Source organism: Alexandromys fortis, unplaced genomic scaffold, assembly GCF_014885135.2.
Source record: "Alexandromys fortis isolate MF-2015 unplaced genomic scaffold, M_Fortis_MF-2015_v1.1 scaffold_0, whole genome shotgun sequence".
NCBI lineage: Eukaryota > Metazoa > Chordata > Mammalia > Rodentia > Cricetidae > Alexandromys > Alexandromys fortis.
In genome coordinates, this window is record NW_026067949.1 from 31,607,203 (window position 1) to 31,634,834 (window position 27,632).

General features: G+C 44.1%; 1 protein-coding gene across 3 annotated transcripts; it reads left to right on the forward strand.

Annotated features, from left to right (window-relative positions):
• On the forward strand, positions 1–26,962 carry Tmem165 (transmembrane protein 165). 3 transcript variants are annotated; one of them, XM_050150298.1, is made up of 7 exons: positions 3–444; positions 12,604–12,829; positions 15,342–15,566; positions 21,154–21,329; positions 21,724–21,903; positions 25,326–25,431; positions 26,199–26,962. In XM_050150298.1, exons 1-7 carry the CDS (start codon positions 244–246, stop codon positions 26,273–26,275), a joined length of 1,191 nt encoding a protein of 396 aa, XP_050006255.1. In that variant the 5' UTR covers positions 3–243; the 3' UTR covers positions 26,276–26,962. The 3 variants fall into 3 exon arrangements, with proteins under 3 accessions (XP_050006256.1, XP_050006255.1, XP_050006258.1); XM_050150299.1 differs by lacking the exon at positions 25,326–25,431 and having other exon boundaries at positions 1–444; XM_050150301.1 differs by lacking the exon at positions 15,342–15,566 and having other exon boundaries at positions 5–444.
• Positions 26,963–27,632: the final 670 nt, after the last annotated feature.

The following is a 27,632-nucleotide window of genomic DNA, read 5'->3' on the forward strand; positions in this document are numbered from 1 at the left end:
CAAGGGGCGGGGCCGGAGGAGTTGGGCCGCGGAGGCAGTTGGAGGAGTGTGTGGGTTCTCCTGCCCGGCAGCTGCGGAGCGCCCGCCGCTAGTCCGTCCCGGTCGCCGCGTCCCGCGTGGTGCAGGCTGCCCCGCTGAGCGGCGGCGGGAGCTGACGGACGCGCCTCCCGGCACGCCAGGCTCGACGCTTCCTTTCGCCCGCACTTCCTCCTGCCGCAGCGCCGTGCCGGCTGGGCGGGCGGGATGGCGGCCCGGGGGAGCTGCCGGGCGCCGACGCGACGGCTGCTCGTGCTCCTGCTGCTTCCGCTGCTCTGGGCCCCGGTCGGGGTCCGCGCCGGCCCCGACGAAGACCTGAGCCACCGAAATCAGGAGCCGCCGGCGCCCGCCCAGCAGCTGCAGCCGCAGCCCGCGGCAATGCAGGGCCTCGAGCCGGCCCGGGCCGAGGTGAGGGCCGCGGCTGGAGGGTACGGGGCGGGCGAGCCAGGAGCCGGCCGCCGGGTACCAGGCTCCGCCGCTGGCGGCGCCGCCCTCTTTCCGAGGCGACTGGGGGAGGGGAGCCGGCCCCTGCTGGCTTCACTGGGGGGGGAGGGTGTTCGACTGTTTTTCCCAGGCGCGGCCTGGCCTCGCTTGACTGCTTGGGGGAAGGGAAAGGGAGAGCCCAGCCAGGGGTCCCCAGTGGTCCCCAAGATCCCCGGGATCGACGTGCTTGCTCCGGAGTCAGCGTTCTGCTGATCAGATGTGCCGTACTGGAAAGACTGGAAATACTCATCCGGAGTAGGAAGTTTTTAGCACCGAGCAGCTGGGAGACTTTAGCTTGTCAAAGGGTCATCATCACACATGATCTTCCACATCATTGTGGAAGCAGTCCAGTCGGAGATGCTCACCCAAGCTCAGTTTGGTTCTTTGCCAAATATGGGTCTAGAGATCATGCATTGCTGGCCTCCCTTTTTAAAAACCGTGCTTTGGCTTGAGGGAAGTGGCCCTTAAAGAACGCAGAGACCTGTGTCTGATGGTAGAGTGGGGGATTCCCAAAACTACATTTACGTTCACCACATAGATATAGATTAACCTTTTAATCTATGTTCGTAGAATTTCTCCTTTCTAAGACACTCTTCTCTGTCTTGGGCTCTCTTATTTCTAGTTTTGACTCCTACATTCTGGAGTTTTTAGTCTGTCAGTAGGGTCCATTTTGGCATTCAGTTTCCCGCCCCAGTCTATGCCCCCTAATTCACTGAACTCAACTCTGTGAATGGCTCTGTTCTGACCTCAGTCATATGACAGGTTGGATATTCACGTTTCTTCATCACCTAGTTCCAGCCAACTTCTAGGTCTTTTACGGACCCACCACACCCTCCCTCTTTTCTGAAACCGCCGCTTCTAGATCTCTGAGACCTGGCATGTGCTCTCTTGCCAGTCCCTCTTAAACAAAGGCCTTACAACAGAATTCGAGCTTGAAGCCTGCGGGCCAGAACCCTTCCCATCTTCAAGAGCCAACAGAAACCTCTGGAGCCTTTCCCAAGCTGCTCTTCGGAAGAGATCATTCTCTGAGTAATGGGTGTTTTCATTTCCTCACGGTTCATATTACACTGGCCTTTCCCGGATTTTCTATGCAGTTACCGGGAGGTGGGAATGTCTGCGATTCTGAGTTTGCCTTTACACAGCAAGTACTTTCTAAGAATCACCTGCCCAGAGTGTAGTATTCGGTTTTGAGAAATAAGGAAAGATTCTTCTTACTGGAAGTGCTCAGGAAGAAGTTAAATCAATAGCCACCTGTTAGGCGATTTCATTGGTGTGACGTTAAGATTTGGGGAGCTGATTTCAGCCATATGTGGCTGTTAAGCAGGTAGAGCAGGTGACATTTCCTGGTTGTGGATGGGGCGGCCTAGGTTTGGGTGGTTTAATGTCCATTATCCCAGCCAGAGTTAGAAGCCAGATCCTGCTTCTCATCTCCCGGGTACTCTTAGCAGAGTTTGAAGCCAGATCCTGCTTCTCATCTTCCAGGTGCTCTTAGCAGTTCTTAGCCTTTTGTTTAATTCTAATGCATTTTAGTGGTTGCTGGATTGTATATTGCTGTAAGCCTTTGATCTTGATGACTTATACCCCCTTGCCTCCCTCCCTTTGAGGGACTTTACTATTTTATCTATTCTTAATACTTGTGGTTCTGACTTGGTTTTTTAAAACTTGTATACATGTTGTCTGCCCTTGCAGCATGTTAATGTCTAGAGAGTGTTGTTATCTTATTCCTCTTGGTCTCTTTCCTTGTATTTTTTATTTTTGTATTTTATTACTTGTTGGCTAAGTAATTTTCTAAGAGGAAGATCTAAGATTTTACATTTTAGTTCCTTTCGGGTTTTAAATACCTTTATGGAAGATGTGTAAAATGAACTCGAGCAGGAAAAACTAACCTAACAGTATACATTCCGGGGGAGTGAAATAACCAAATGCAAGAGTGCAATTTATGAATGTATAACTTTCTAGGCATTTCATGGTCGCTGTGGTCATTAACAATTTTTAAGGCAGAAATGGTGGCAGGCACAGTTATAGTTAGTTACTCAGTCCTTTGAGGATGCTGGAGATAATCTTACTGTGTTGTGGTCACAGTCTGTTGGCCTCACTTAAGTGGTCTTATGGATGTCTAACTTTACAGCTAATGGTTGGAGGGAAAGTGCAGACACTCTGGGTTTTGTCTTAATATTTTCATAAGTATTGGTGTTCTTTTCCATTAGGAATTGATGATTCACACTAGTAGCAGAACTGTCTCATTTTTATTATATTTTTGTATAACTTTTTGCTGTAGCTCAAATATTTCTTACAGTACTAGAATACTGTACTCTTTCATGTTTCTTAAACTGTTTAATAAAAGTATCACCTGCTTCTGTGTGACATAAATGACCAAAGTACAGTTTAACAACCATATAAGCCAGGATTCATATCTGTTGAGTATCTGGGTTTCAGCTGACTTTGCAACTATATGCAGTAGTAGTTTTAAAAGGATGAGATATATAAATTTAACCTTTGAGGCCACTGCCTCAAGTTGAGAGTGGACTGGGAAAATCTTGTCTTCATTGGCAGGTGTTTGGGTGGAAGAGACCGCACAAACAAGTGGCTGTATCTTACTGGGAGAGGTGAGCTGGCAGAACTTTCAGACTGGGCTCTTGTGTTGAGTGTTCTTTGTCTTTAGAACCTGGTTAGGAAGAAGCCAGGTGTGATGTACAGTTGTCCCAGCCCTCAGGAGGTCGAGGAGGAGCAGAGGGGTTCTCTTTGATCATACAGTCATGAACAAATCACAGTTTTTGTGCTCCAGATAGTGACCTAAGTTTGCTCTTATTTTTTTCTATTTCTTTCCTGGGCAGAGTATAGATGATAAATATTCTGAAGTTGAAGAAACTGTTCTGGCTGTGTAGCACTGTTGGTAGACCTACAAAAATCTTGTTACCCGTCCTGCCCAGGTTCGTGTTTTCACACCACTTCTTGCTGTCTGTTACATATTTGCTGTGAGAAAACCTCCACAGAATCGTTTGTTTCCCCATTTTCATTAAATGGCATTCTTCCTCCATAATGTCAGACGCCCAGATCAGCCTCTGCATGGCTGTGACTGACACTTTAGGCTGTGACGACTGTTTCCCATAGTGCCCTCTGCCTGAAATAGTGCTTTGGTACTCCATTTATTTGGTGTTATGTCAGCAAAAGAACTCTATTAAGAAAAATCAGTAATACTAAGTGTGTAATATGCTTCAAATTTATAAATACATAGTAGAATGGCAATGTCCATAAACAAGTTGCTAAATGTTAATAAAAAATAAATTTAAAATATATACTCTTAATAGGAGTCAAATGTAACATTAGTAAAAATAAAAGAATATTTAGATCATCTAATGAAATCATCCAGAAAGACTTAGACATTGCAATGAAAACTTGTAATAAAATGCCTTCATCTGGTCATGGTGGTACACACCTCTATAACCCCTGGATGGAGTTTGGCTCTGTTGGTACATATTGCTCTGTTACAGATCCAGCTGCATAGCAAGATGCTACTCCTACCCAAGCTCTAATTGGGATCTTTTAGTGCTGGCTTTGTCTGCAGGGCCATTGTTTTAGGTTACGTGCCTTTTGGCTTTTTGTCATTTGCATACAGTGATATTTCCTAGAAAAACCTGTTCTGACTCTGTCAGTAGTGTTGAGGCTGAGCTAGTCCTAAGTGTTGTCCCAGATTCCATTATCTCACGTGGTGTCACCTCTTATTTAATAACCTTTTATATATCTTTATTATACGCACACACAAAATCTGAAGGGGCGGAGTCAGTTTTTAGTAGCAAGTGATAGGTCTTGTTTCCATGCAAGCATCTTCCTGGCTTCATCATGAATAAAAGGAGAATCTAGTAAGTCATGTTTGTGCTCATTAAATTCTACAGTTAGAATTGGTTAGAATACAGTGCTCTCTCTCTCTGTTGTCATTTCCTCGTGAGGATAATGTTATGGTGATGCATACCCATAATCTCAGCACTGGGGAAGCTACAATAAGAGGTTTCAAGTTGAGTGCAGCCTAGCCTATATATAGAGAGACTGGTTCTCCAGTAACCAGTTTCTTTTCTTTCTTTCTTTCCTTCCTTCCTTCCTTCCTTCCTTCCTTCCTTCATTCCTTCCTTCCTTCTATTTTTATTTTTTGATTCTTCATCTAAGACAGCTAGAAAGATGGTTTATTGTACACGAGTTACACTTGGCCACAAGTGAGAACAGAACTAGTCCAGAATGCCACAGGTCCAGGGCAAAGGGCCAGTAGGAATGTTTTGGTTGTCATGAAGGCAGTCAGGTCTCTAGGTGGTCTCTGCGAGCAGATGGTGAGGTTCCAGGGCCACTGAGACTCATACTGACCATAGCACACAGTCCAACAACTAGTACCAGCGTCCCAGCCTTCAGCGTCCCTTCCTTGGGCTCCTTTAGCCTTCGTGGGTGAACAAGCTATAGTTTACTTGTGCCTCTGCCTCATCTGCCGTCTCTGGCTCTTCAGCCTGCACATTTGCTTCTTCCTCCACTTTGCTCTCATGGTGCAGGAGTTTCAAGGGAGATGGCCCCAAATGATCAGTTTCTTAAATGAGGTATTACATGCAGAGTTCTGTGCGTGTGTGTCATGTGAGGGTGTGAGCACAAGTGTGCCGTGGTATGTTTATGGAGGTAACAGGACCACTGGTGTTCATCCTGGAGTTCCACCCTGTTTGAGACAGCCAGGGGCTCTTGTTTTATGCTGTGTTTGGCATGCTAGATGTTCTGCAAACTTGTGGGATTCTCCTCTTTCTGCTTCCCATCTTGGAGGAACACTGAGGTTCTAGGCCTGTGCTGCAGCCCCTGGCTTTGAGTGGGTTCTGAGATCTAAACTCAAGTCCCCATAGTTTTTTGTGACGAGTATGAACTGATCCCTCTCCCCAGCTCTCAGCAAAGATTTTTGTTATGTTTAAGTGCAGGATGCTGGTCCTGTGCTTCAAGATGCAGTTTGTGTTTCACATATTAAAATACTGGTATAGAGCCCTGTGGCGGTGGCACACACCTTTAATCCCAGCATTTGGGAGGCAGAGTCTGGCGGATCTGTGAATTTGAGGCCAGCTTGGTCTACAGAACGAGTTCCCAGGACATGCTCCAAAGCTATACAGAGAAACCTGTATTAGAAAAAAAAAAAAAAAAAAAAACCAAAAACCCAAACCAAACCTGGCCTAATGGTGTATCAGGAATACTATGAGGAAACCCTCAGTATTTGGTGTCCTGTGGTGGGATGTGTGGCAGAGGAGTGGAGTGCCAGAATTGGAACTGCGCTGCCTTCCAGCTGTGCCTCCCAGCTGTGCCCCGTCATCCCCGTGTTGGTTTCTGCGCTCTTTCTGCCCTTTTCATGTTGCATCAAACTCATCCTTTCCGCAGTGTTGTGAATTGACCTCAGGGTCTTGTGTCTGTTGGGAACTGCTCCACCAGTCAGCCACATCCCAGCCCTGCCCACCTCTGCGCTCCTCTGACCTCTAGTGCCTTCTTCCTTGATTCTCTTATTCTCCTCCTTCCCATTGTTGTTCAGCCCCACTTCCATAGCCAGCTCCTCCTATTCTGAGGAAGGAAGAAGAAATAATGAGGGACCTTTACCAGCACTGCCTGGCCCCATTGGTTTCTGTTCTGCTGTTTAGAGACCACCTCTGCTGGACAGTTGGCTGTCAGCTAATCTTTGATCGTGGTGTCCGCCATGCCTTTATATCCTTTTGAGACTTACTTACATATAAAGAATATAATATGTAAGTAATATATAAAAAGTACTCAGAGCAGCTAGTGTACTTACCTGCCGAGCCTTCTTTCCAGCCTCCACCCCATCATTCTGAAGCCCACTTGTAACCTAGCGAATTAAGTCCAAAGATCTTTTCCTGCTCTCATTTGACATGGCGAGCTACTCTCTTTAAATTTTAAGTCTAACACCATCATGGCAATATGATTGTAGAAAAATGGGTTAAGTCTTTTGTGCCCATGTTAAATTGTGATTACCGCTTTTATGATTTTTTTGCTTATCAAATGAAATGATGTGAAAATAATCTGAGCTCTTCTTAGTTTTTGAGCACTCTGCAGCACCCCCTTTCTTCTTTTTTTTCCCCAGCATCTAAGTGTTAAAATGTAGCCAGTCTCATTGGATAGAACAGCACTCAGGAATAAAATGAAAAGGCAGCTGTGTCCATGGTACCAGTGTCACCGAAGGAGGCAGAGGGAAGGACAGTGCCATAGCTCTCACCTTGGTGTGTGTGGAGTGGAGTCAAGTTCAGGAGCATGAGGTTTGAAAGTCACAGGTAACCTGGGCATGCGGTGGTGGTTTAACTCCCCCCTGTGCTCTCTCCATATCTGGTGGACAAGACCCATGTATTTCCTAAGGTTCATTTTTGTGGTCTTTAGCCATTTGCCTTCTCCCCTGGGAATTTCATCCCCTTGCAAACAGCCCTGGCTAATTTAGGCTGCTGGCACCAGGTCTGTACCTTGTCTGGCCTAGCCTCATCTCACAGTCTGCTTCTGACAGTCTCTTGGAAACCTTCATGTGAAACTGCTTGTCACTCACATTGAACATGTCTGAATTACACCCCTTGTTTTGATTTTTCTTTTCCCCATAGCTTTTAGGAACATGAATATATCAGGCAGCCAGGCAAAAAAATAACTTACCACCATCCTTAATTGAATCTTACACTTCCTAAAACCTATTGTGTTTTTTTCTTTCATGTGCATCTTTTTTCCTTCTCTGAGTGATTTCACCATCCTTAGGCGGTTTACCTTTGATGTCCCAGTAGCAGGTGTTCCCTCACTGCCCTGATTATTAGCCACAGTGCCTCATTCATGTTTGTCTTACATTCAGAATCTTTTAGGAACTTTCCTCTTGGCTCTGAGTTGGATTATCATTATCATGGACACTTTTCTTTTGGGGTGCAGTTTTTTTCAGACTGCAGGCCTCATCCAGTGGGGTCCTAGAACTCGGGTCCTAGAACAAGCGTTATTCTTTCTCACCGTTGGGCAGGATCAGGCAGAATGCATACACTGCTGTACTTTCCAGTCAGCCATTCCAGGGGTCTAGTCCTAGATCCTGTGGGACTCGAGAAAGAACTCCGAACCCAGCTGCGAGCTCCCTGCCCTTTGGGTGAATAAGTGCAGAGTATGTCCTTTCTGGTGGGATCTGCACGAGGCCTGCCACAGCTCACAAGGAACTGATGCCCTGCTGGAGTAGCAGGTCAGGGGACAGTTCTTGGGAGGGGCTGGAGGCGGGACTCAGCTGTTGAGAGAAGGTACTGCCCTTGTGAGGACTCAGGTTTGGTTCCCAGCACCCGTGAAGGGTGCTTCAAAGCCGCTTGTGACTTCAGTTCCAAGGGATCCAGCTGCCTTGTCTAGATTCTGTGGGTGCCTGTCCTCACACGTGTGCATATGTGCGCACACACACGGATACACACACAGTTAAAAATACATTTTTCAAAGAGGTCTTTGAAGTGATGCAAACCTGGGTCATGATGGCAGAAACAGAGGTACGGAAGGCTGTGTGGGGCGAGGTGTCGCTTTGCCTTCTCATACTCTGTGGCTCCACAGACTGGATTCCCACTGACCGGCTGGTTTCTCTGAGTGAAGTTCTGTTGGAACAGCCCTGCTGTTTCATTTCTTAAAGTATTTTACAGCTGCTCTGGAGTTACAGCAGCAGAGTTGAGTAATTCCCACAAAACTATCCAGCCCACAAAGCTGTGAAATACTTGGCTCTTTAAGGAAAAGTGGCTCAGCCGTTCTGGTTCTGATTTCCGGCTCTGAAAATGCCCACTGTTTCTTGCGATCTGGGGTGCATTTACCATCATGTACATAACTCCCTTTCTCCCTGTATGTGTTACCTTCATATGTAATACAGATTTCATCTGAAGTATCTTAATAGTTTTTTCAATATTAGTTATTTATAGAACATTCTTGTTCATAATCTTGAATTTCTTAAATTACAGCTATCTGTGTTTGTTTATGTGAATGTATGTGGACCACATCACACTTGTGGCGGTCAAAGGACAACTTGTTGAAGTAGTTCTCCTTCCCATGAGGGTCGCAGGGATGGAACTCAGGTTGGTAGGTTTGGAAGTCAGTGCCCTTACTGCTGATCCATCTTGCCAGCGAGTATATTTTATGTAGCGCTCATAGGTTCCTGTTGATTGGACACTTAGTTACTTTGTCTCTTAGATTTCATTAGTAATATGTTTCCACTACAAAAATGTCAGCTTCACCTTTGTGGCTCTCACCCCTTCTGTGGTATATTGTCACTGTATGAATATGGCTAGATTTCAGGGGCCTGGGGTGCAAAGGGCTAGAGGCCTGATAAAGCTTGCTCAAGACATTTTCTTAGCTGGGTTTGAGGCGCCCGGACGAATGGGGCAAAATGAAGAGCACTGGGGAAGGAAGTCTGAGCGACTGAGGCTGTGGTCAGCAGAAGCCCGGAAAGTGCTCAGGCTACACTGCCCATGACCGATCCGTGAGGGAGAATCAGCATATGGATACCACTTTAAAAGTAGTATGAAAAAATGTTTGAATACTTCATGGCAATTTAAAAATATTGCTTTATAAGTTAATGGTGATTGGGTGCATTGAGTTAAATTGATCTCTCAAATAATTTTACCTGTTTTTACTTTGTATAATATATAATGGGTAATTTAAACCAGAAAATATAAAAGTACATTATGAAGCTAATTTTTTAGCTTGTGGTGCTTTGCACTTAGCACTGCTCTTCTGAGTTCTTGGGAGAAAGGTCTATATTGGGAACTGGTGTGGTTAGCTTAGGAGTATGAAATAGATACAGGTAGGGTTTACATTCTAGGCCTGAGACACTTTTGACAGTGATACTGATTTCTTTTAAGTTTATTTTAAAACTAAGAACAGAGCATAAGATAAAAAATGGAGGTGGGTCACAGCTACTGCAGAGAAACCCCTGCCACTGCCTCGTCCCTTCCCCTTCACTCTTTCTCTTCTCAGTTGCCCAAGACTCGGCCCATTCTGGCCAGCTGAATAGAAACACTACCTCTACCTCTTTTTAACTGAACAATGGACCAGCAACACAAACAGAAGCATAGCAACAGTGGCTGAGTAGTGAAGGGACGTGGAGTAGTTGGTCCTGAGAAGGTTGGTGAGCTGATCCTGTGGTGTGGTGTAAGACCTGAGGGCTTGTTGTGTGCCAGGCGCCATCCCTCCTGAGGACCTCCCTGAAACTACAGTTCTGAGCCATGGCTGCCTTAGTGGGCGGATGACTGAGTCAGGTAATGTTGGTAATGCTTTGGGTGTGAAGTCTGCTCTAGAGCTGTGGACCTAGACACTACTAACTCAGTGAAGGCCGGCCACACCAGGGAGCCAGTAGATGCTAATGCATCATTTTCTGATTCAATTAATAGTTCATGTTTTAAGAAATGGAGATTTTCACACAGGAGTCTATTGCATTTGCATAATTCTACCTCTCCCTCTTCCCTCTCTGACTGCTGAACCTACCGAGTCCACTTAGTGCTGTTGTCTGCAGTTCTAAATACTAACCTGCCATCCACAGGTCAGTGCAGCTTGACCCTCAGCAAAGAGCCCTTTCCGTAAGACAGAGACCATTGCAGTACTGAACTGGACAGAGAATACGTGACTGGGTGGCCCCGCGCCAAATGGGACATCTGCAATACTTGATTTTTAAAAATCTCGTTGTCTTCACAACATCCTGATCCTTCAGTTTTGGCCATCCAGGACTGACTTAATAAACTTTTGGTCTTCTTTAGTCTTCTGTGTAGAAAAGTTGTTTTTTTTGTAATATAATTTTTTATTGAAAAAAAAAATTTCCGCCTCCTCCCCGAAGAAAAGTTTTGAGAATATGGAGGATTGTGTTTGTTTTATTTTGTTTCATTTTAATTTTTTATTATTTTTATGCATCTATGTATGTGTGTACCTACGTATATCTGTGTGTGTGTGGACATTTACATATGCATAGAGGTCAGAAGGTAGCTTGGAGGAGTTGGTTCTCTCCTTCCACCCTGAGTCTTGGGTGTTAAACTTAGGTAGGCCACTAGGACCTTTACTCACTAAGCCATATGCCAGACTCGCCCTTAAAAGTATTTTGAGAGAGTGAATGTATGCCCCATTCATGCCTGTGGAAGCTGGAAGAGGGTGTCTGATCCCTTGATTTGATTTGAGATGCCTTGTGTAGATGTTGAGGACCAAACTTGAGTCGTCTCGCAGAGTATTGAGCCATCTCTCAAGCCAGCTCCCCCTTTAGTGTATTCTCTAGGCAAACTTGATTCTTTATTTCATAGGAGAACAGACTAAATAACCTGGCGAAGGACTTAAGTCTTAGAAAGCCATGAAAATATGAAGTGTTTATCTCTACTATGATTTGATTTAAAATGCAAAATTTTCTCTTTTTTGAGCTTTAGAGCCAATGATCTTAAGTGCTGTATATTACTCCTGAAATTTTTTTTGGACTTAAGATCCTGAAATTTTGTGAAGTCTTTTCTTATAAAAAAAATCTAGCTATGTGGTGGTTGGTGCTTGTAATTAACCCCAGGACTTAGGAGGATGATGACGCAACAAGATGGTGACTTCCAGACTCTGTCTCCTAAGGAGGGTAGTGTGGGGAAGAAGGGTGGGGTTCCAGCAGGAAGGTACGTGTTTGGGACGTCCTAGTTGAAGTGCCTATGTCTCCTGGAAAGCTTCATGCTCACAGACTATTTATTGGGCCAGGTATAAGCTTATTTTAAAGGAGTGTAACTAGAACTAAGGTGCTGAAGGAGAGAACCTGTACTGCAGTGCTTGCTGGCTGTGGGGACCACAGAGGGTTTCCTTGTTTTGGCTCAGAGGTCTCCCCTAGTCTGCGCCACTCTTACCGTCTAATGTTCCCTGTAGCAGCTAAAGTCAAGTTTATGTCATTCATTGAGGAATAGTGTACACAATAACAGTGGAAAATGTTACATATAGCATAGCTAGAGCCACGTGAAAACTTTCCCAGTTACTGAAACCGAGACACACTGTCCTTCCTGGTATTCATCTGATTACCTTAGCGTCTCAGTAGCGAGCCAGGAACTAACTGTATTAGATTTCACATCTCTGCTGGCTGTATAAAACCCCTGCTCTGTAACCATCCTTTACAGGTTCTCTCTTCACCCTCCCTTCCTTTTTTCCTTTTTTATGATCTCTTAAAACTGAGAACAGGGGCTGGAGAGATGGCTCAGAGGTTAAGAGCATTGCCTGCTCTTCCAAAGATCCTGAGTTCAATTCCCAACAACCACATGGTGGCTCACAACCATCTGTAATGAGGTGTGGTGCCCTCTTCTGGCCTGCAGGCATACACACAGACAGAATATTGTATACATAATAAATAAATAAATAAATAAATAAATAAATAAATAAATAAATAATAAAAGCAAGCAAACAAACAAACTGAACAGGCAGAGTTTGCCTCTACTTGCTTGCTAGGCCCTGGGTTTCGAATCTCTCCATTTCTGATGACCTTCAGACAGAGGTCAGTGCCTTCTTAAAGGGCAGGGCTTTGGAACTTTCTAGCCAACTTTGGGGAAGGCCAATGAAGTTTGTCATACTGTTATGTTGTTATCCACCAAGACTGCTTTGATTTTTTTTTTATCAGATAACCTCCCAGGATATTTTTAGAGTTCATCACAGGACCATCTACACATCCAGCTATATTAAACCTCGTCTTAGCTGCAGCCAGCTCTGACTGTAGCCTTTGAGAGCTTCCTGTATCCCGTGTAGGCCTTTACAGTGTTAGTGATAGGTCTTGTCAGCCTCATGTCAGAGAATGTTTGATAAACACCTGAGTCTTCACCTGAATTACTAGTGAGAACTTGAGTGAGACAGCAGTGAATTGACTCTAACTCATACTTAGAAAATAAGGTAATTATGGTGTCAAGACATAATGTACTCTTCTGTATTGATCTGTATAGAGAGCTGAATTATGGGCTACTGCTATTACTAATGATATTCAGAATTTTAAAGCAATAAATTAGTGGAATGGCTATGACAAAAAATAATTCTTCTCATTTAAGAGAATGACAGTTAAATGACTTAAACATTTTCTTGTTTGTTTTTTTTTTCTTTAATTTTCAGAAAGGACTTACACCAGCCGCCCCAGTTCATACCAACAGAGAAGATGCAGCTACCCAGACGAATCTGGGATTTATCCATGCATTTGTCGCTGCCATATCAGTCATCATAGTGTCTGAACTCGGCGACAAGACATTTTTCATAGCAGCCATCATGGCGATGCGTTATAACCGGCTGACTGTGCTGGCTGGTGCCATGCTTGCCTTGGCCTTGATGACATGCTTGTCGGGTAAGGGTGCTTTCCTAGGGAACATGATATGTGTCTTGAATCACCCGGTTACATTGAAATCTGTTTATCCCCAGACTTTAGTAAACAACAAATGAGCAAATGGTTTCAGGATATACATTATTAAAACCCAGATTTTACTTCTTAAATGGAAGTTTTAGCTATTCAGAGCCAAGATACATACTCCTGTCATTTATTCACTGGTGGCTTTTGCCCTTAATTTTTATGTATTCATTCATTTATTTTCGAAACAGGTTTTCTCTGTAACAGCTCTAACTGTCCTGGAGCTTGCTCTGTAGATCAGGTTGGCCTTGAGTTCAGAGAGATCCACCTGCCTCTGCCTCTCACGGGCTGGGATTAAAGGTGTGCCACCGCAGCCTGGCAATCTTTATTTATTTTTTAAATTGACTTATTCTGTGTGTATGAGTGTCTTGTCTGCATGTGTTTTGCAGCATGAGTGTGTCTGGTCCCTGCAGACTTTGAAAGAGGGTATCAGATGGTAGTGAGCCATTGTGTGGGTGTGAGGAGCCGAACCTGGGTCTGCAAGAGCAGCAAGCACTGTTAACCACTGAGCCATCTCTAGCCTTAATTCTTAATTTTTTAATTGTATTCAAGTTCAGTTTTTTTTCTTTTTTTTCTGTCCAGATAAGTTCATTTATACTTGTAGTTTTAGAAGTGGGGTTCAAGAGGCCACAGAAAACTGTGTGCTTACTTCCTGAGGCACACTGGGTGGTAGCACTGAGAAGCAGCCTTCATTTGTTTTTATTAATCTTTTTCTTACCCCGCTTATGGGAAATGAAGCATTCTTTAACCTTGCTTATGTTACGGTTCGGTTTATTGCTTTATAGGCTCTAAGATGTTAGACCACAAGAAAGTCAATTTATCACTCAACCGAGCTGTATTTATTTGCTATGTGAGAGCTACCTCAGGCCACCACAGTGTGTTAGACAACGGTATTTCCCTTTGAGCCACAGCTTGGTTTGAGACTGACTTCCATGGCATACCCTAGTGAATTAAGTTAACTGACCCCTGGATTTTAGCTTCTTCTCTGAGAAGTACAGATAATAGTTTCTACCCACCTGTGGTTTCTGTTCTATAGTGATAAGAGTTTATTTGGAGGACTTTGCCATTTGCCTCTTACTATTATGAAACTAATTTCTTAAAATGTAGAGCAAGGGCCGTCCTTGTGGATTCCTGGGAATTTCTCTAGAGCCAGGTTTCTTGCTAGCCCCATAATGGCTCCCTCAATCAAAATATCTCTTTCCTTGCCTCATCTCTGTCCTTCCTCCATCTCGACTATTCCATTCCCTCAAATTCTCCTTCCACTTCACCCCTTCTCCCTTTCTCTTCCCCTTCTGCCCTCCCTTCTCCCACCCCTGTGCTTCCAATTTTGTCAGGTGATCTTGTCTATTTCCTCTTTCCAGGTGGATCGACGCATGTTTTTCTTAGGGTTCACCTTGTACTTAGCTTCTCTAGGGTCATGGACTATAGGCTCAGTATTCTTTGCTTTACAGCTAGTATCCACTTACGAGTGAGTACATACCATGTTCCTCTTTCTGGGTCTGGGTTACTTCATTCAGGAAGATTTTTTCTAGTTCCATATATTTTTCTGCAAGTTTCAGTATTTCATTGTTTTTTACTGCTGAGTAGTAGTATTCCATTGTGTAAATGTACCATATTTTCTTTATCCATTCTTCAGTTGAGGGGCATCTAGGTTGTTTCCAGGTTCTGCTATTACAAGTAATACTGCTATGAATATAGTTGAACAAATGTCCTTACATTATGATTGAGCATCCTTTGGGTATATGCCCAAGAGTGGTGTTGCTGGGTCCTGAGGTAGGTTGATTTCTCAATTTTCTGAGAAACCGCCATACTTATTTCCATAGTGGTTGTACAAGTTTGCATTCCCACCAGCAATGGAGGCGTGTTCCTCTTACTCCACATCCTCTCCAGCATAAGCTATTATTGGTGTTTTTGATCTTAGCCATTCTGACAGATGTAAGATAGTATCTCAGAGTCATTTTATTTGCATTTCCATTATGGCAAAGAATGTTGAATATTTTTAAGTGTCTTCCAGCCATTTGAGATTCTTCTGTTAAGAATTCTCTGTTTAGTTCTATATCCCGTTTTTTAAATTGGATTATTTGGAATTTGATGTCTAATTTCTTAAGTTCTTTATATATTTTGGAGATCAGTCCTTTATCTGATGTGGGGTTGGTGAAGATCTTTTCCCATTCAGTATGCTGCCTTTTTATCTTACTGACTGTGTCCTTTGCTTTACAGAAACTTCTCAGTTTCCTGAGGTCCTATTTATTTATTGTTGCTCCCAGTGTCTGTGCTACTGGTGTTATATTTAGGGCGTGGTCTCCTGTGCCCATGCATTGAGCTAAGACCCTGAGCAGTAGAGAAGAGGGTGCCTGAACTGGCCTTGCACTGTAATCATATTGATGAATATCTTTTTTTTTAATATTTATTTATTATGTATACAATATTCTGTCTGTGTGTATGCCCGCAGGCCAGAAGAGGGCACTAGACCCCATTACAGATGGTTGTGAGCCACCATGTGGTTGCTGGGAATTGAACTCAGGACCTTTGGAAGAGGAGGCAATGCTCTTAACCTCTGAGCCATCTCTCCAGCCCATTGATGAATATCTTAAATGTCACCATAGAACCTTCATCCAGCAACAGATGGAAATAGAGACAGAGACCCGCAGCGGAGTCCAGTTGAAGAGTGAGAGAAGTGAGAATATGAGTAAAGAGGTTAAGACCATAATGGTGACACCCACTGAAACAGTCTACCTAAGCTAATGGGAGCTCACCAACTCCAGCTGGACAGGGAAGGAACCAGCATAGGATCAAAGTAGACCCTCTTAATGTGGTTGACAGTTGTATGGCTGGGGCAGACTGTGTGGCCACTGACAGTGGCACCGGGATTTATCCTTACTGCTTGTACTGGCTTTTTGGGAACCCATTCTCTTTGGAAGAACAAATTGTTCAGCCTAGATATAATGGGGAGGGTCTTGGACCTGCCCCAAAGCAATGTGCCTTAGTCTCTCTGAGGAGTGGATGGGAACTGGGGTGGGACATAAGGTGGAGGGAATGGGTGGAGGGGAGGAAAAGGGAACTGGGATTGGTACATAAAATGAAAAAGAATAGTTTGTTTTCTTTTTTAAAAAAAATAATACTTAGGCCGGGCGGTGGTGGCGCACCGTCTTTAATCCCAGCACTCAGGAGGCAGAGGCAGGTGGATCTCGAAAAACTAAAAAAAAAATAATAATAATAATAATAATAATACTTAAGAAAAAATGTAGAGCAAGGTTAATTTCTGATTCTCTGATGCCTTGATTTTTAATTAAAACTTGTGTTTTTATAAACACGAGTATTTTAGATATTTAGAATAATTTGAATACTATTTACAATTTGAAAATTAGTATAGGTATTAGTATTTTATAGCAGCAATAGGTTTTTTTCTTCAGAAGTAATGTTTCACAGAAGAGGGGTTGGGGGTTAAAGGATGTAAGAGCCTGAGGTCAGGGAAGACTAGAGTGGACATGATGGATCACTGCACTCTGGACATGACGGAGCACTGCACACATGAACATGATGGAGCACTGCACACATGGACATGACGGAGCACTGCACACATGGACATGACGGAGCACTGCACACATAGACATGATGGAGCACTGCACACATGGACAGGACGGAGCACTGCACGCATGAACAGGACGGAGCACTGCACACATGGACAGGATGCAGCACTGCACACACTGACATGACGGAGCACTGCACACATGGACATGATGGAGCACTGCACACACGGACAGGACGGAGCACTGCACACTGGACATGATGGAGCACTGCACACAGGACATGATGGAGCACTGCACACAGGACATGACGGAGCACTGCACACACAGACATGATGGAGCACTGCACACACGGACAGGACGGAGCACTGCACGCACGGACATGATGGAGCACTGCACACTGGACATGATGGAGCACTGCACACTGGACATGATGGAGCACTGCACACTGGACATGATGGAGCACTGCACACTGGACATGACGGAGCACTGCACACTGGACATGACGGAGCACTGCACACTGGACATGACAGAGCACTGCACACTGGACATGACGGAGCACTGCACACTGGACATGACGGAGCATTGCACACTGGACATGACGGAGCACTGTACGCATGGACATGACAGGGCACTGCACACTGGACATGACGGAGCACTGTACACATGGACTCATAGCAGCTGTCACTCTTGGCACAAGAGCAGGCCTGTCTGCACTGTAGCATGAGTAAACCGGGAAGGAGTTCAGGAGCCCCACCCTAGACTCTGGAACTATGGACAGCTGATGGCTTCTTAGGGAGGCAGAGACAGTTTTCTTTTTGATTGTGGTCATGGTAGGTCAACCATTCTCCAGTGGAGGGCTTCATACCCAGGAGTATATGATCTTGATTAGTTCTTTAACTTAAAAAAACAAAAAAGAAAAAGAAAGAGGACACGAAGTCGGGGGTATAGAGAGGGTGGGAGTGGACCTGGGAGTAGTTAGTGGTGAATATGATCTCATATATTCTATATGAAGTAATATTAATTGTAGGAAGTAGAGTTGAACTTGGTGGCCACACTTGGGATGTTCTGTCTGAGTGCCGTCAGTTGTATATTGACAATGCTAGCAGCGTCATTTCTGTGTCTTTATGCACCGTTCTATGCTGCAGAATGCAGTTCCATCCGTTCTCCAGCGCTTATGTGTGCGTAATCCTTTCCCTCTGCTGGGTATCTTCCCTAAGCCTCTCCTACCTCCTGCTGCCTATGGGGGCTGCCTGATGGCTCTGATCTCTCTATAAGGTTCTTCTCTCTATGGGGCTGCCCGATGGCTCTGCTGTCTCTATCGGGTCCTCCTGTCTGTGGGGCTGCCTGGTGGCTCTGCTCCCTATGAGGACCTAAGCATTTTTTTTTTTGTACTTCATCTGATGTTACCTAAAATACATTAATTTTTCCAAACTTAAATTTCAGGAGTTGCAAAGCTGTTATTTCTGGTATATTGTATACAGCAAAGCAATTACGGTATTGTAAAATATGCGCAGTGCAGTCCTGGAGAGATGGCTCAGTGGATGAGAGCACTTGCTGTGTAAGCATGAGGACCTAAGTTTAATTCCTAACATAAAAAGCCAGGTACGTCTGCCTGCCTATGCCTGTAACCCAAGCTTTGTTGAGTAGAGACAGTGCAACTCACTGGACAGCTAAAACTGTTGAGCCTCAGGGTCAGTGAGAGAGCCCCCATGTCTTCCTGTGGCCTCTCTGTGCACATACCTTCATACTCATATATATACACACACACACACACACACACACACCAAAAATAATAACCATATAAAAAATTAAAGTAATAAAACCTGAGGCTGGAGAAAAAGTTGAGCAGCTGAGAGCTCTGGCCGCCCTTGCAGAGACCCAGGCCTGGCTCCCAGCACCTAGAGCCTCCTCACTGCCACCCTGACTACAGTTCCAGGGTGTCGTCAGTACCCTCTGCTGACCACCTCGGGTGCCAGCCGTGCATGCAGCTAAACACTCATCAAACAGATACATACACAAATAACCAAAGAGATCTACCCAGTGGCATCTTAAATGCTATTTGTTTCCTGTGTGCTGTGGAGGAGACATGTAAAGAGTTGGAAGTCTGTGGGAAGTGTCTTCCTGTGGCACTTCCTCATCGGACTCTCCTCTCATAACTGAAAGCCTTCATCTTCAGACCTCTGGTGTGGTAACACAGTTGTTCTGGAACTGCTGTTAACTTGACTACAGGGCGGGAGCTAAAGCACCCCATAGTGCTGTGTATGTGCTTCTCAGTTCCGGGCCTCCAGAAGACAGTTATAGGCCTTGGATGGATGTGGGTCTCTAGGCCCACACTGGAGTTGAGAATGTTGTATCTGGGGAGAAAAGAAGAATTAAGTTTGGAAGATTTCAAAGGGTCTTCTACATTTTATTTCAGCACTTAATATTTTTTATGGATGTAGTTTTATTTTCCTATTCTGTCTTGTATGCTTGTGCTTGTTGAGTGTGGATATCTGCACAGTACATGTATGGAGGTAAGGGAGCAGTCTAGAGTGATTTTGGTCCTCGCCTTCTGCCTGGAGACAGGTCTCATGTTCACAGCTGTGTATACGAGTTTAGCTGGCCCATGAGCTCCTGGAGCCTCTCCTGCTTCTGACTCCCATTTCCCATTGCCCCATGTGAGCACTGAGATGACAGATGTATGCTGCTGTGTCTGGTTCTATGTGGGTTCTGGGGATTTGAACTCAGGTCGTCATGCTTGCACAGTAAATGCTTTACCCATTATATGTAAAGCTGCACAGATGAGAGGGTGCAGTGAACACTGGTGTACTGCTCTTGCTCAGGTGCACTGACTATTAGCATCTTACCCTGTTGCTTTAGCATTTGTGGCCAATCTGTGTAAATAACCTGGGCATGTTTATATACTTTCTGTATCTTTAGGCAAATAGAATGTACTTAGACACACTATACATAGTACTTTTTATTGATTTTTTTTTTTTGTGGACTTAACATCATGCATTCCTATCCCACTTATCTTCCTGTCCTGTTGCATCCACTCTCTGCCCTTGCAATCTCCCCCCAAAATAAAACCAAATTTGAAAGGAAAAAAAAAAAAAAAGAAGGCCGGCTGAGTCCCGCAGTTTACCCTTTAGTTCACTCATCTTTATTCGCAAGTGTTCATTGCCGCAGTCATTGGTCTGGCTCCTCTATACTGCCGGGCTCTCACTGGGGCTCCTCTTGGACATTCTGTTGTCCTGTGTCATGGAGATCCTGCTGTTTCGGGTCTGTAGGTTCGCCCCCTCCATATGTTCCAATGGTTCACAGATGAGGTGGATGTTGGGGTGAGCCAACACATAGCCCTGGTTCTGGATCTGTGTTGAGAGCTGGGTTGGTCAGCCTGGCCAGTCTGCCAGCTTTCCCTCATGGTCACTGTCCGTACGATCTGGACTGTCGTGGCTAGCTCACCAGTGCAGCCTGCAGCAAGGAGCAGGGCCAGTGCTGTCCTCAGATTCAGGTCCTCTTCACACATATCGCCAGGGCCAACTCTACTGTTTTGCATAGGCAAGGTGCAGGCCCCTCTCTCCCAATTGCTGTTGGGGACACAGGGTGTGTGGTGGGGGAAGCCCACACCCTGTGGTTTTTCCTCTTTCATGGGGGATGTTTGCACATGGTTAAACTCAAGTTCATCTTCTTAGCCAGAAGCCCGTGAGTGTCCCTGTGTCCTCAGAAGAGTATCTCATGGAAGCACATGGCATCCATTTTTTTCCTCAGTGACATTGTAGTTTGACTTGTCCAGTTCAGGATTTTTTTTCATAGTGTTCTCTTGGAGCTAATATCCAGCCTGTGGGGACACACTGTAACACAATTTATAACTTGTTCTTTACCGACATTTCCCCAGAGATGTAGTATAATTCTCACATCTTTTCCCTTAATGCTTTCAAGAATGGTAGCTTAACTCTGGCTTCTTTCTCCACGAGTGAGCTCTGGCCTTGCACTCCTTCCTCCCGCTCTTATGCTCATGCACCTTCTCCAGGTGTTCATTGACCACATTGTCCCAGGCTGGCCTGTGGGAGCCTATCTAGCTGCTGTGTTTGTCCTGGGGCAGCTTCTTGCCCTTCCTTACCTTGTAGGAATACCAGGTGCATCCTGTGCTTGGTCAGCCTCTTCTTGGACATTCCCCAAGAATGCTTTGTTACCAAAACATCTGTTCTTTGCCCTTTCAGTAGGCAAAGGATAGAAAATATATGTCATATTGGTATGTCTACACATACCTATAAGGAATTTTTAGTATTTCATAAGATACGCTAAATTTACATAGTTAAAAAGGAACAGTGTGAATTGTGTTATAAGAGAATTGTCATGATTCTTGATCTTTTAAAGATCTGTGACAAAGAGGCACCTATTTATAGAGTGGTATGTGGCTTCCAGTTTATAAAATCTTGAACTTGTTAGAGGACATCAGTCCATCTGGCTCAAGTCCTGTGCCCAGCACAAATGTAAGTGGAAGCCAGCCTCTAGCTGAGCATGGCTGGAGAGGAGGTCAGCATCTTAAAGGTCCCTGTGGCAGATGTGGGCGTCATGGAAAGCCAGTGAGCTTTGACATTCTTAAAACTCAGTTCTGGAAAGAAAGAAGCAGAAGTATTACATAGCGGATGTGTCTAATGTGAACCAGCTCTCCTTCAACAAAGTACGTTACAGTATCTTTGAGTTTACCTGCTGTGGAAGACACCTAACACTGTTGGCATTTCCTTACAGTTTTGTTCGGCTATGCCACGACAGTCATCCCCAGGGTGTATACCTACTATGTTTCAACTGCACTCTTTGCCATTTTTGGCATTAGAATGCTTCGGGAAGGTTTGAAGATGAGCCCAGATGAGGGTCAGGAGGAGCTGGAAGAAGTTCAGGCAGAGTTAAAGAAGAAGGATGAAGAAGTAAGTTGTCACTGGTACATGCCAAAGGCACTCGGGACACAGCCCTGCTTTATGTGTGGGTGAACTTGATTAGTTTCCACTCCTAGAACTTGGCTTTGATGTGCTTTTGGGTTACTGTGAATGTGGCAGGGAGGAAAATGTTTTAGGCTGATGGCCAGTGTCTGGGTTCTGGGAACTGTTAGTTCTAAGTATTTCTTATGCATCTGCATACTGTTTGGTTTTGTTGGAGTGGGAAAGCTGATACTATGTGAGGCTGGTGGCTAAGGGGCAGTCAGGATGCAGAGTATATATATTCTTTAGTGAATGTCTGTGCAATTAAATGCATTGAAGGGTTGAGTGACTTTGTTATTTGGATATACTTACTAGGGTTAATGGTAATTTTTATTTGTTTCAGTTTCAACGAACCAAACTCTTAAATGGACCAGATGTTGAAACTGGTACAAGCACAACAATACCTCAGAAGAAGTGGTTGCATTTTATTTCACCCATTTTTGTTCAAGCTCTCACTTTAACATTCTTGGCAGAATGGGGAGATCGCTCTCAACTCACTACCATTGTTCTGGCAGCTAGAGAGGTGAGTAGTGTTTGATTGCTTTTGTATCAAGACCACGGTTCACATTGTTCCACACCAGTGGGCAAGCAGGCCACAGGCTGACTATCCATGCTGAAAGTTGGACACATCTGTTCATTTTATGACCTGGAATTAGCCTTCCAAACTTTCTCCATGTCTGTACTTCTTGAACCCAAATATAATTGTTCTTTTCTTTTTATCTTGCTGGGTCCGTTCCCTGTGTTTTGCCAAAGTAAAGCTGTGGCAGTCGTCTTTGTTGCCTGGCTCTCCCTCCCTTCGTGTCTTCTCTAGATGCTCATTGGGAAAGAAGTTAGTAGATCACTTGCTTGTAATCCCAGCACTGGGGGAGTCTGGCAAAGATGATCTTGAATTCAGGTCAGCCTGGGCTACATACTGAGACTGTCTTAAAACAACAAAATTTTTAATAGCAAAAATTGATGTAACAGAGGGGAACTCGCTTACTTCTTCATACATTTTTGAGCAGCTCTTTGATTAATCATTTTTCAACATCACTTTAATGACTCAGAAGTTTTCTGAAGCACATTTGCCTGTGAGTTTACACTGACCCAAGGAGGGTTACTTCTGAAATAGAGAGGAACACATAGGTTCTAGGACATCAGAATGCTCGCAGTGCTCATCTTGGGACGCTGCAGACTGTCTGCAGAGCATTTCTGTCCCCTCAGCACTAGAAGCCGATGACTGCAATGCAGTTAGAAGACATCTTCCGACCCTTTCACTCGCGAGGTGGGGTGACTCGAGTCAGGACCAGAAGTCAGCCTGTCTTCTGCGGGTGCCCTTGGGCACACATATTTTAAAGACCTATCAGTTTGCTACTGGGAGGAGGGAGGGTGTTTGATGTCATCTTCTATGAGATGCCAGTTTCTGTTCACAGATGCTGATGTCCTGGGGAGCTGCATGCTCTTGATCTTAAGTTTGATCAGTTATATTATTTTACACTGAAACATTTAAATCCTGGGAATGTCTCTCTGAAAGATCACATTCCTAGGGGGCATACACCTTTAATCCTAGCACTCAGGAGGCAAAGGCAGGAATCTTGGTGGTTCAAGGCCAGCCGGTTCTACAAGAAAATTCCAGGACAGCCAGAGCTGTAACACAAACCTGTCTCAAAAAAAACAAAAATGTTCCTTACCATAGTCCTCCAGCTTAACATAGAAAGCATTTCCAGGCCAGGACTGAGATTACACGGAAAGAAGCCTAAGAATGCTTTATTCAGAGACGGAAAAAAGGATCTCTTATTATTTGATTCTCATAAACAACCTTTTAAAATGCTCCTTAATGGCCATGTCCTGTCTCCGCTTGGATGTCAGAATTGGGCCTTGAAAATAAGCTTGTGGTGGAAGCTCTGCAGGGTCAGCTGGTACCTGCAGTTACCACTGTGTGGGATACATAGGGTGGCTAGCAGCTCCCAACACAGCACTCCATGTCAGCGCTACTCTCCGTCTCTGTGTAAATCATGCCGTTTGGCTTTTAAAGGAGCATTTTTTTCAGTCTTTGTTAAAATGACTTTATTTAACCCACTGATCTTTTTTTTTTTTAAGTACCATTTTATTTTCACATGGAATGAGGCAGTTGTCTGGGGTAGCAGTTCGGTGGTAGTGCGTTCTCTGGTCCATGTCAGGCTGGCTGAGTCCTGACTATACATGCTGCCTTCTCACTCCCAGCAGCTGGCTGCTGACCTGTTGCTCAGCTTTCTTCACCCCCAGCAACCACAGTGCGGTCTTGGACGCCCACCTTCTCCCCTTTCTCCTAGCTGAGTTTTTGGAGCATTTTTGCATTACTCCCCCCACAGTCTTCAGGGTCCTTCTGTCGCATATCTCCTCTTTCTTTCCAGAGTTCGAGGAGCATGGTTCTGGTTGGTTAGGAGGACAACTCTACTACCACCCAACTGCTCACCTCACAGGGTGGGATGGTTAATCTGTTATCAACTTGAGATCTTAGAGTCACCTGAGAATTATGTTGACTAGATTAGGGTGAAAGATCCTACTTGGGGGTGGAGGCACCATTCCCTGGTTTAGGAATGAGAAAGTGAGTTGGACACAAGCATTCATCACTGCTTCTTAATTGTGGATGCTAGTGACCACTGCCTCAAGTTCTTGCTTTCTTACCCTCTACCATGATGAACTGTTCTCTTGAGCTGTGAACCCAAATAAATTCACCATCCTTACGTTGCCTTTCCCAGTTTATCGGACATCACAGATGTTCACCTGCTGAGGCCAACCACTGGGTAGCTTTCGTCCTGTTGACCAACTTGTCCTATGAGTTTTTCTGTGCTCTCTCAGGTGATGTTATTATCAAATTTGGCCTTTTTTATAAAGGACAATTGCTTTAGCTAACCAATGCTGACCTTGAACCTCAGGCAGTCCACTTACCGGAGCCTCCTGAGAGTTGAGATTACAAGTGTGCTGTGCCTAGCTTTCAGCTGAATACATCCTACTTTTCACTTGCCAGCTCCCATAATTCATTCCTCTGCTCCTTTAAAAACATATTTAATGTATTGTGAGCCTGTGTATGACAACGTGTATGTGGGTGCTTGTAGAAGCCACAAGAGGGCACTGAATTCCCTGAAAACGGAGTTACAGGCAGTAGTGTGCCTGCCACCCGACATGATGAAAAAGAATTCTCATCCTCAAGAAGAGCAACGAATATTACTAACTGCTGAACTGTCCTCCAGTCTTACCACACCAGTGTTACCATGTCTATTCAGTTACTAGTTTGTCACACCTGATGCCTTCATGGCATCCATGTGCGTTTCCACTCATCTGCTTTTCTCGTCTTCGTCTCCTGCCCCAGTCCAGGCATCACTGCTTTTCCTTTGAAAGCAGAAACCCACTTGTGTTAAAATCAGTCAGTATCTCAAGACAGGGAAGTGTTCATAGGGATCCCTTGTAGCTAGGGACTGAACCTTGGCCTCTGAAACAGAAGTCAAGTGCCAACCTACACTCCATCCCTGGCTTTCAGCCTTCCTGACATAACTCCTCAAGGCCTCCTCACTGTTTGCAGAAACTTTACTCCAGTGCTCTATTGTTCCTCTTCTCCGAGAGATACATGGGGTTCTTACCTATTCTCCTGGGCTGTCTTTCCTGGGGGCTTTCACTGCTCCCCCAATTTGATACCTTCTAGCTCATTCTGGTATTTATTCCTTACTTTGAGCTAAATCAGGTAGGATTTCTGCTCTCAGGAACACAGCAATATTGTACGATACAGGATTTCAGTATTCAGATCTAGCCTTGTATTGTCCACATTCATTGAAGCAGCTATTTTCTGTTTCATAAAGTTAGAGTATATCTGGACTTTTCTGTTTATGATGCTATGTGGTTCATGATCCATTTTCAGTTCTACTTAATACTGATGTTTCTCAAACAGCATCTCTAACTTAAATTAACACTAGCTCCATCTGCTTCCAGGATCCCTACGGTGTAGCAGTGGGTGGAACAGTGGGACACTGTTTATGCACTGGATTGGCAGTAATTGGAGGAAGGATGATAGCACAAAAAATATCTGTTAGAACAGGTAAGGTCTCTAATTAAAATGCAAACGTGTTCTAATGCTTGAAAATCAGACATAACAGAAATGGCATGCTAGCTTTGCTCATCTCTCTAGAGACCACCTGGTCTTCATGCTCATCACTTAGACCTGTGTGTACATTACCTGCTTCTGCAAACTGACTTTTCCCAAGTATACAAATTAAATTACAAATTGACCAAAACATAGCCAAACTCAGCTTCTAAGCCAGTGAAAAACCCACTGGCCTGAAGTATGTTTATGATAGGCAGGTCCTGTGTGAGACTTGACCATTTTCAATCTTTTGTTGTTGTTTTTCAAGATAGGGTTCCCCTCTAACAGCCCTAGCTGTCCTGGAACCAGCTCTTGTAGACCAGGCTGGCCTTGAACTCACAGAGGTCGGCCTACCTCTGCTCCCGAGTGCTAGGATTAAAAGCATGTGTCACCACCGCCCAGCTCCACCATTTTCAGCCTTTGAAGGCGGTTTGGGGTCTGAGGCTTGTGGGCATCATCTGTCAGGCTTGGCAACAGCACCTTTATATGCTAAGCCATCCTACTGCCCTGATTTATACAACTGCTGCTTGCCAAGACTTTCACTTAATTCTTGCTCTAAGTAGTGTGCAAAGAAAGTTCTGCTTGTCAGGTAAGAATGAGAATCAGGAATGCTGGGCCATTGACAGTTTGAGTCGTGTGAGAGTGGAAAACACAACGGTTTGTTAGCAGTGTTGCGGTGGAAGACATGCAGCCTCACTCATCGTCTCTCTCCTTTTTTCCAGTGACAATCATAGGAGGCATCGTTTTTCTGGCGTTTGCATTTTCTGCACTATTTATAAGTCCAGACTCTGGTTTTTAAAAAGCTCTTCATGTGTACTCAGCTTAAGATATGCAACTTTCTGTACATAGTGTATATTACAACTAAAAGTAATGGAAAACACTGTATTTTGTAGTATTAATTTGTAAGTTTGACCCATTTAATGAAGTATTATGTCCAAAAGAGATAATCATTGATTCTAGTTGTAAAAATTTAGAAGTCTGACTTCTAAGTGTGGGTTTTTCTCTAGCCTAATTATGTTGACACCTCAGCCCTTAGGTGGTCTGTTCTGCTACGTGTGTCCACTTGAGTTTTTTTGCAGCATGACGCTTTTATAAATACAATTTCTCCTTAGACACTGGGATGTTTATATATATATATATGTATATCTTAAAAATTTCCTTGGGGGAAAAATGAAATATTTCTACTTTTAAAACCATATTCCTGAGCCAGTATAGTAATCAGTAGTTTTGTCTTTTGGGAATTAGGATTAAAGAGAGAAATAAGGTTTACTGTTGTATTAATAACATGCCATAAGAGTTGTTGGCTAGGTCCATTCTCCTTCTTATTTTTTTTTAATTGGGTAAGATACCCAATATAAAAATAGTCAATATTTGACAACATGGACTTACCAAGTTAAAAGAGAATACTATGAATGTATTCCTATTTTTTCTATACTGAATAAACAATGTAACAGATACAATGTAAATAAAAGTGGTATGACTAGTACTTGGTTTTCCTTGTGTGTTATACAAAATACTTTATAACTTACCAAAGTAGTAGTATTTCCTATTTATTATATTTACATTCTGTTATTTCCAAGAACTACTATTCAGTTTATTTCAGAGTCTGAAGTCATCCCTTGATCACAGCAACCTCAGTAGTCACTCAAGAGTGTGTTCTGACGATACTGTGCTTCCAGTGTGTATTCTAGTGTAACGTGGGAGCACTGCCATTAATAGTATCTTTAAGTGTGAAGGCTGCTTCCTTTATGGAAATGTTCAGGTATCCCTGTGTGGAACATGATAGAACAATGTAGTTTAACTGAGCGATGACAGATGTCCACAATGTAATTTGAGGCTATTGTGAAGAACCAGCTAAGTCACCTAACACTCTAATGAAAATTGTTGAAAGTTACTTTGTAGTTGTTAGCTATTCTTCCAAATATTGTTAAACAGCAAATACTGATGAGTTCTTTTCTGCAAGCTTTTAAGGAGTTTTCTGATTCCATAAAAACTGTAGTACTAAAGGACAGAAAAACAGCTTCCATGAATCATAACAAAACACTTGAAAGAAATCCTCGTCCCTGTCCCCACACTGCACCTTCTGTATGAGTAGACCCGTGCAACTGTAGAAAGCAGCCAGCAGCGTAGCCCAGGACTGGGTGAGGGTGAACACT

Coding starts and splice junctions, on each gene's coding strand:
- Tmem165 (XM_050150298.1), top strand. CDS start 244: ATGGCGGCCCGGGGGAGCTGCCGGGCGCCGACGCGACGGCTGCTCGTG. Junction 15,567..21,153: donor CCAGTTGAAGAGTGAGAGAA/GTGAGAATATGA, acceptor ATTTCCTTACAG/TTTTGTTCGGCTATGCCACG. Junction 21,904..25,325: donor TTGTTCTGGCAGCTAGAGAG/GTGAGTAGTGTT, acceptor ATCTGCTTCCAG/GATCCCTACGGTGTAGCAGT.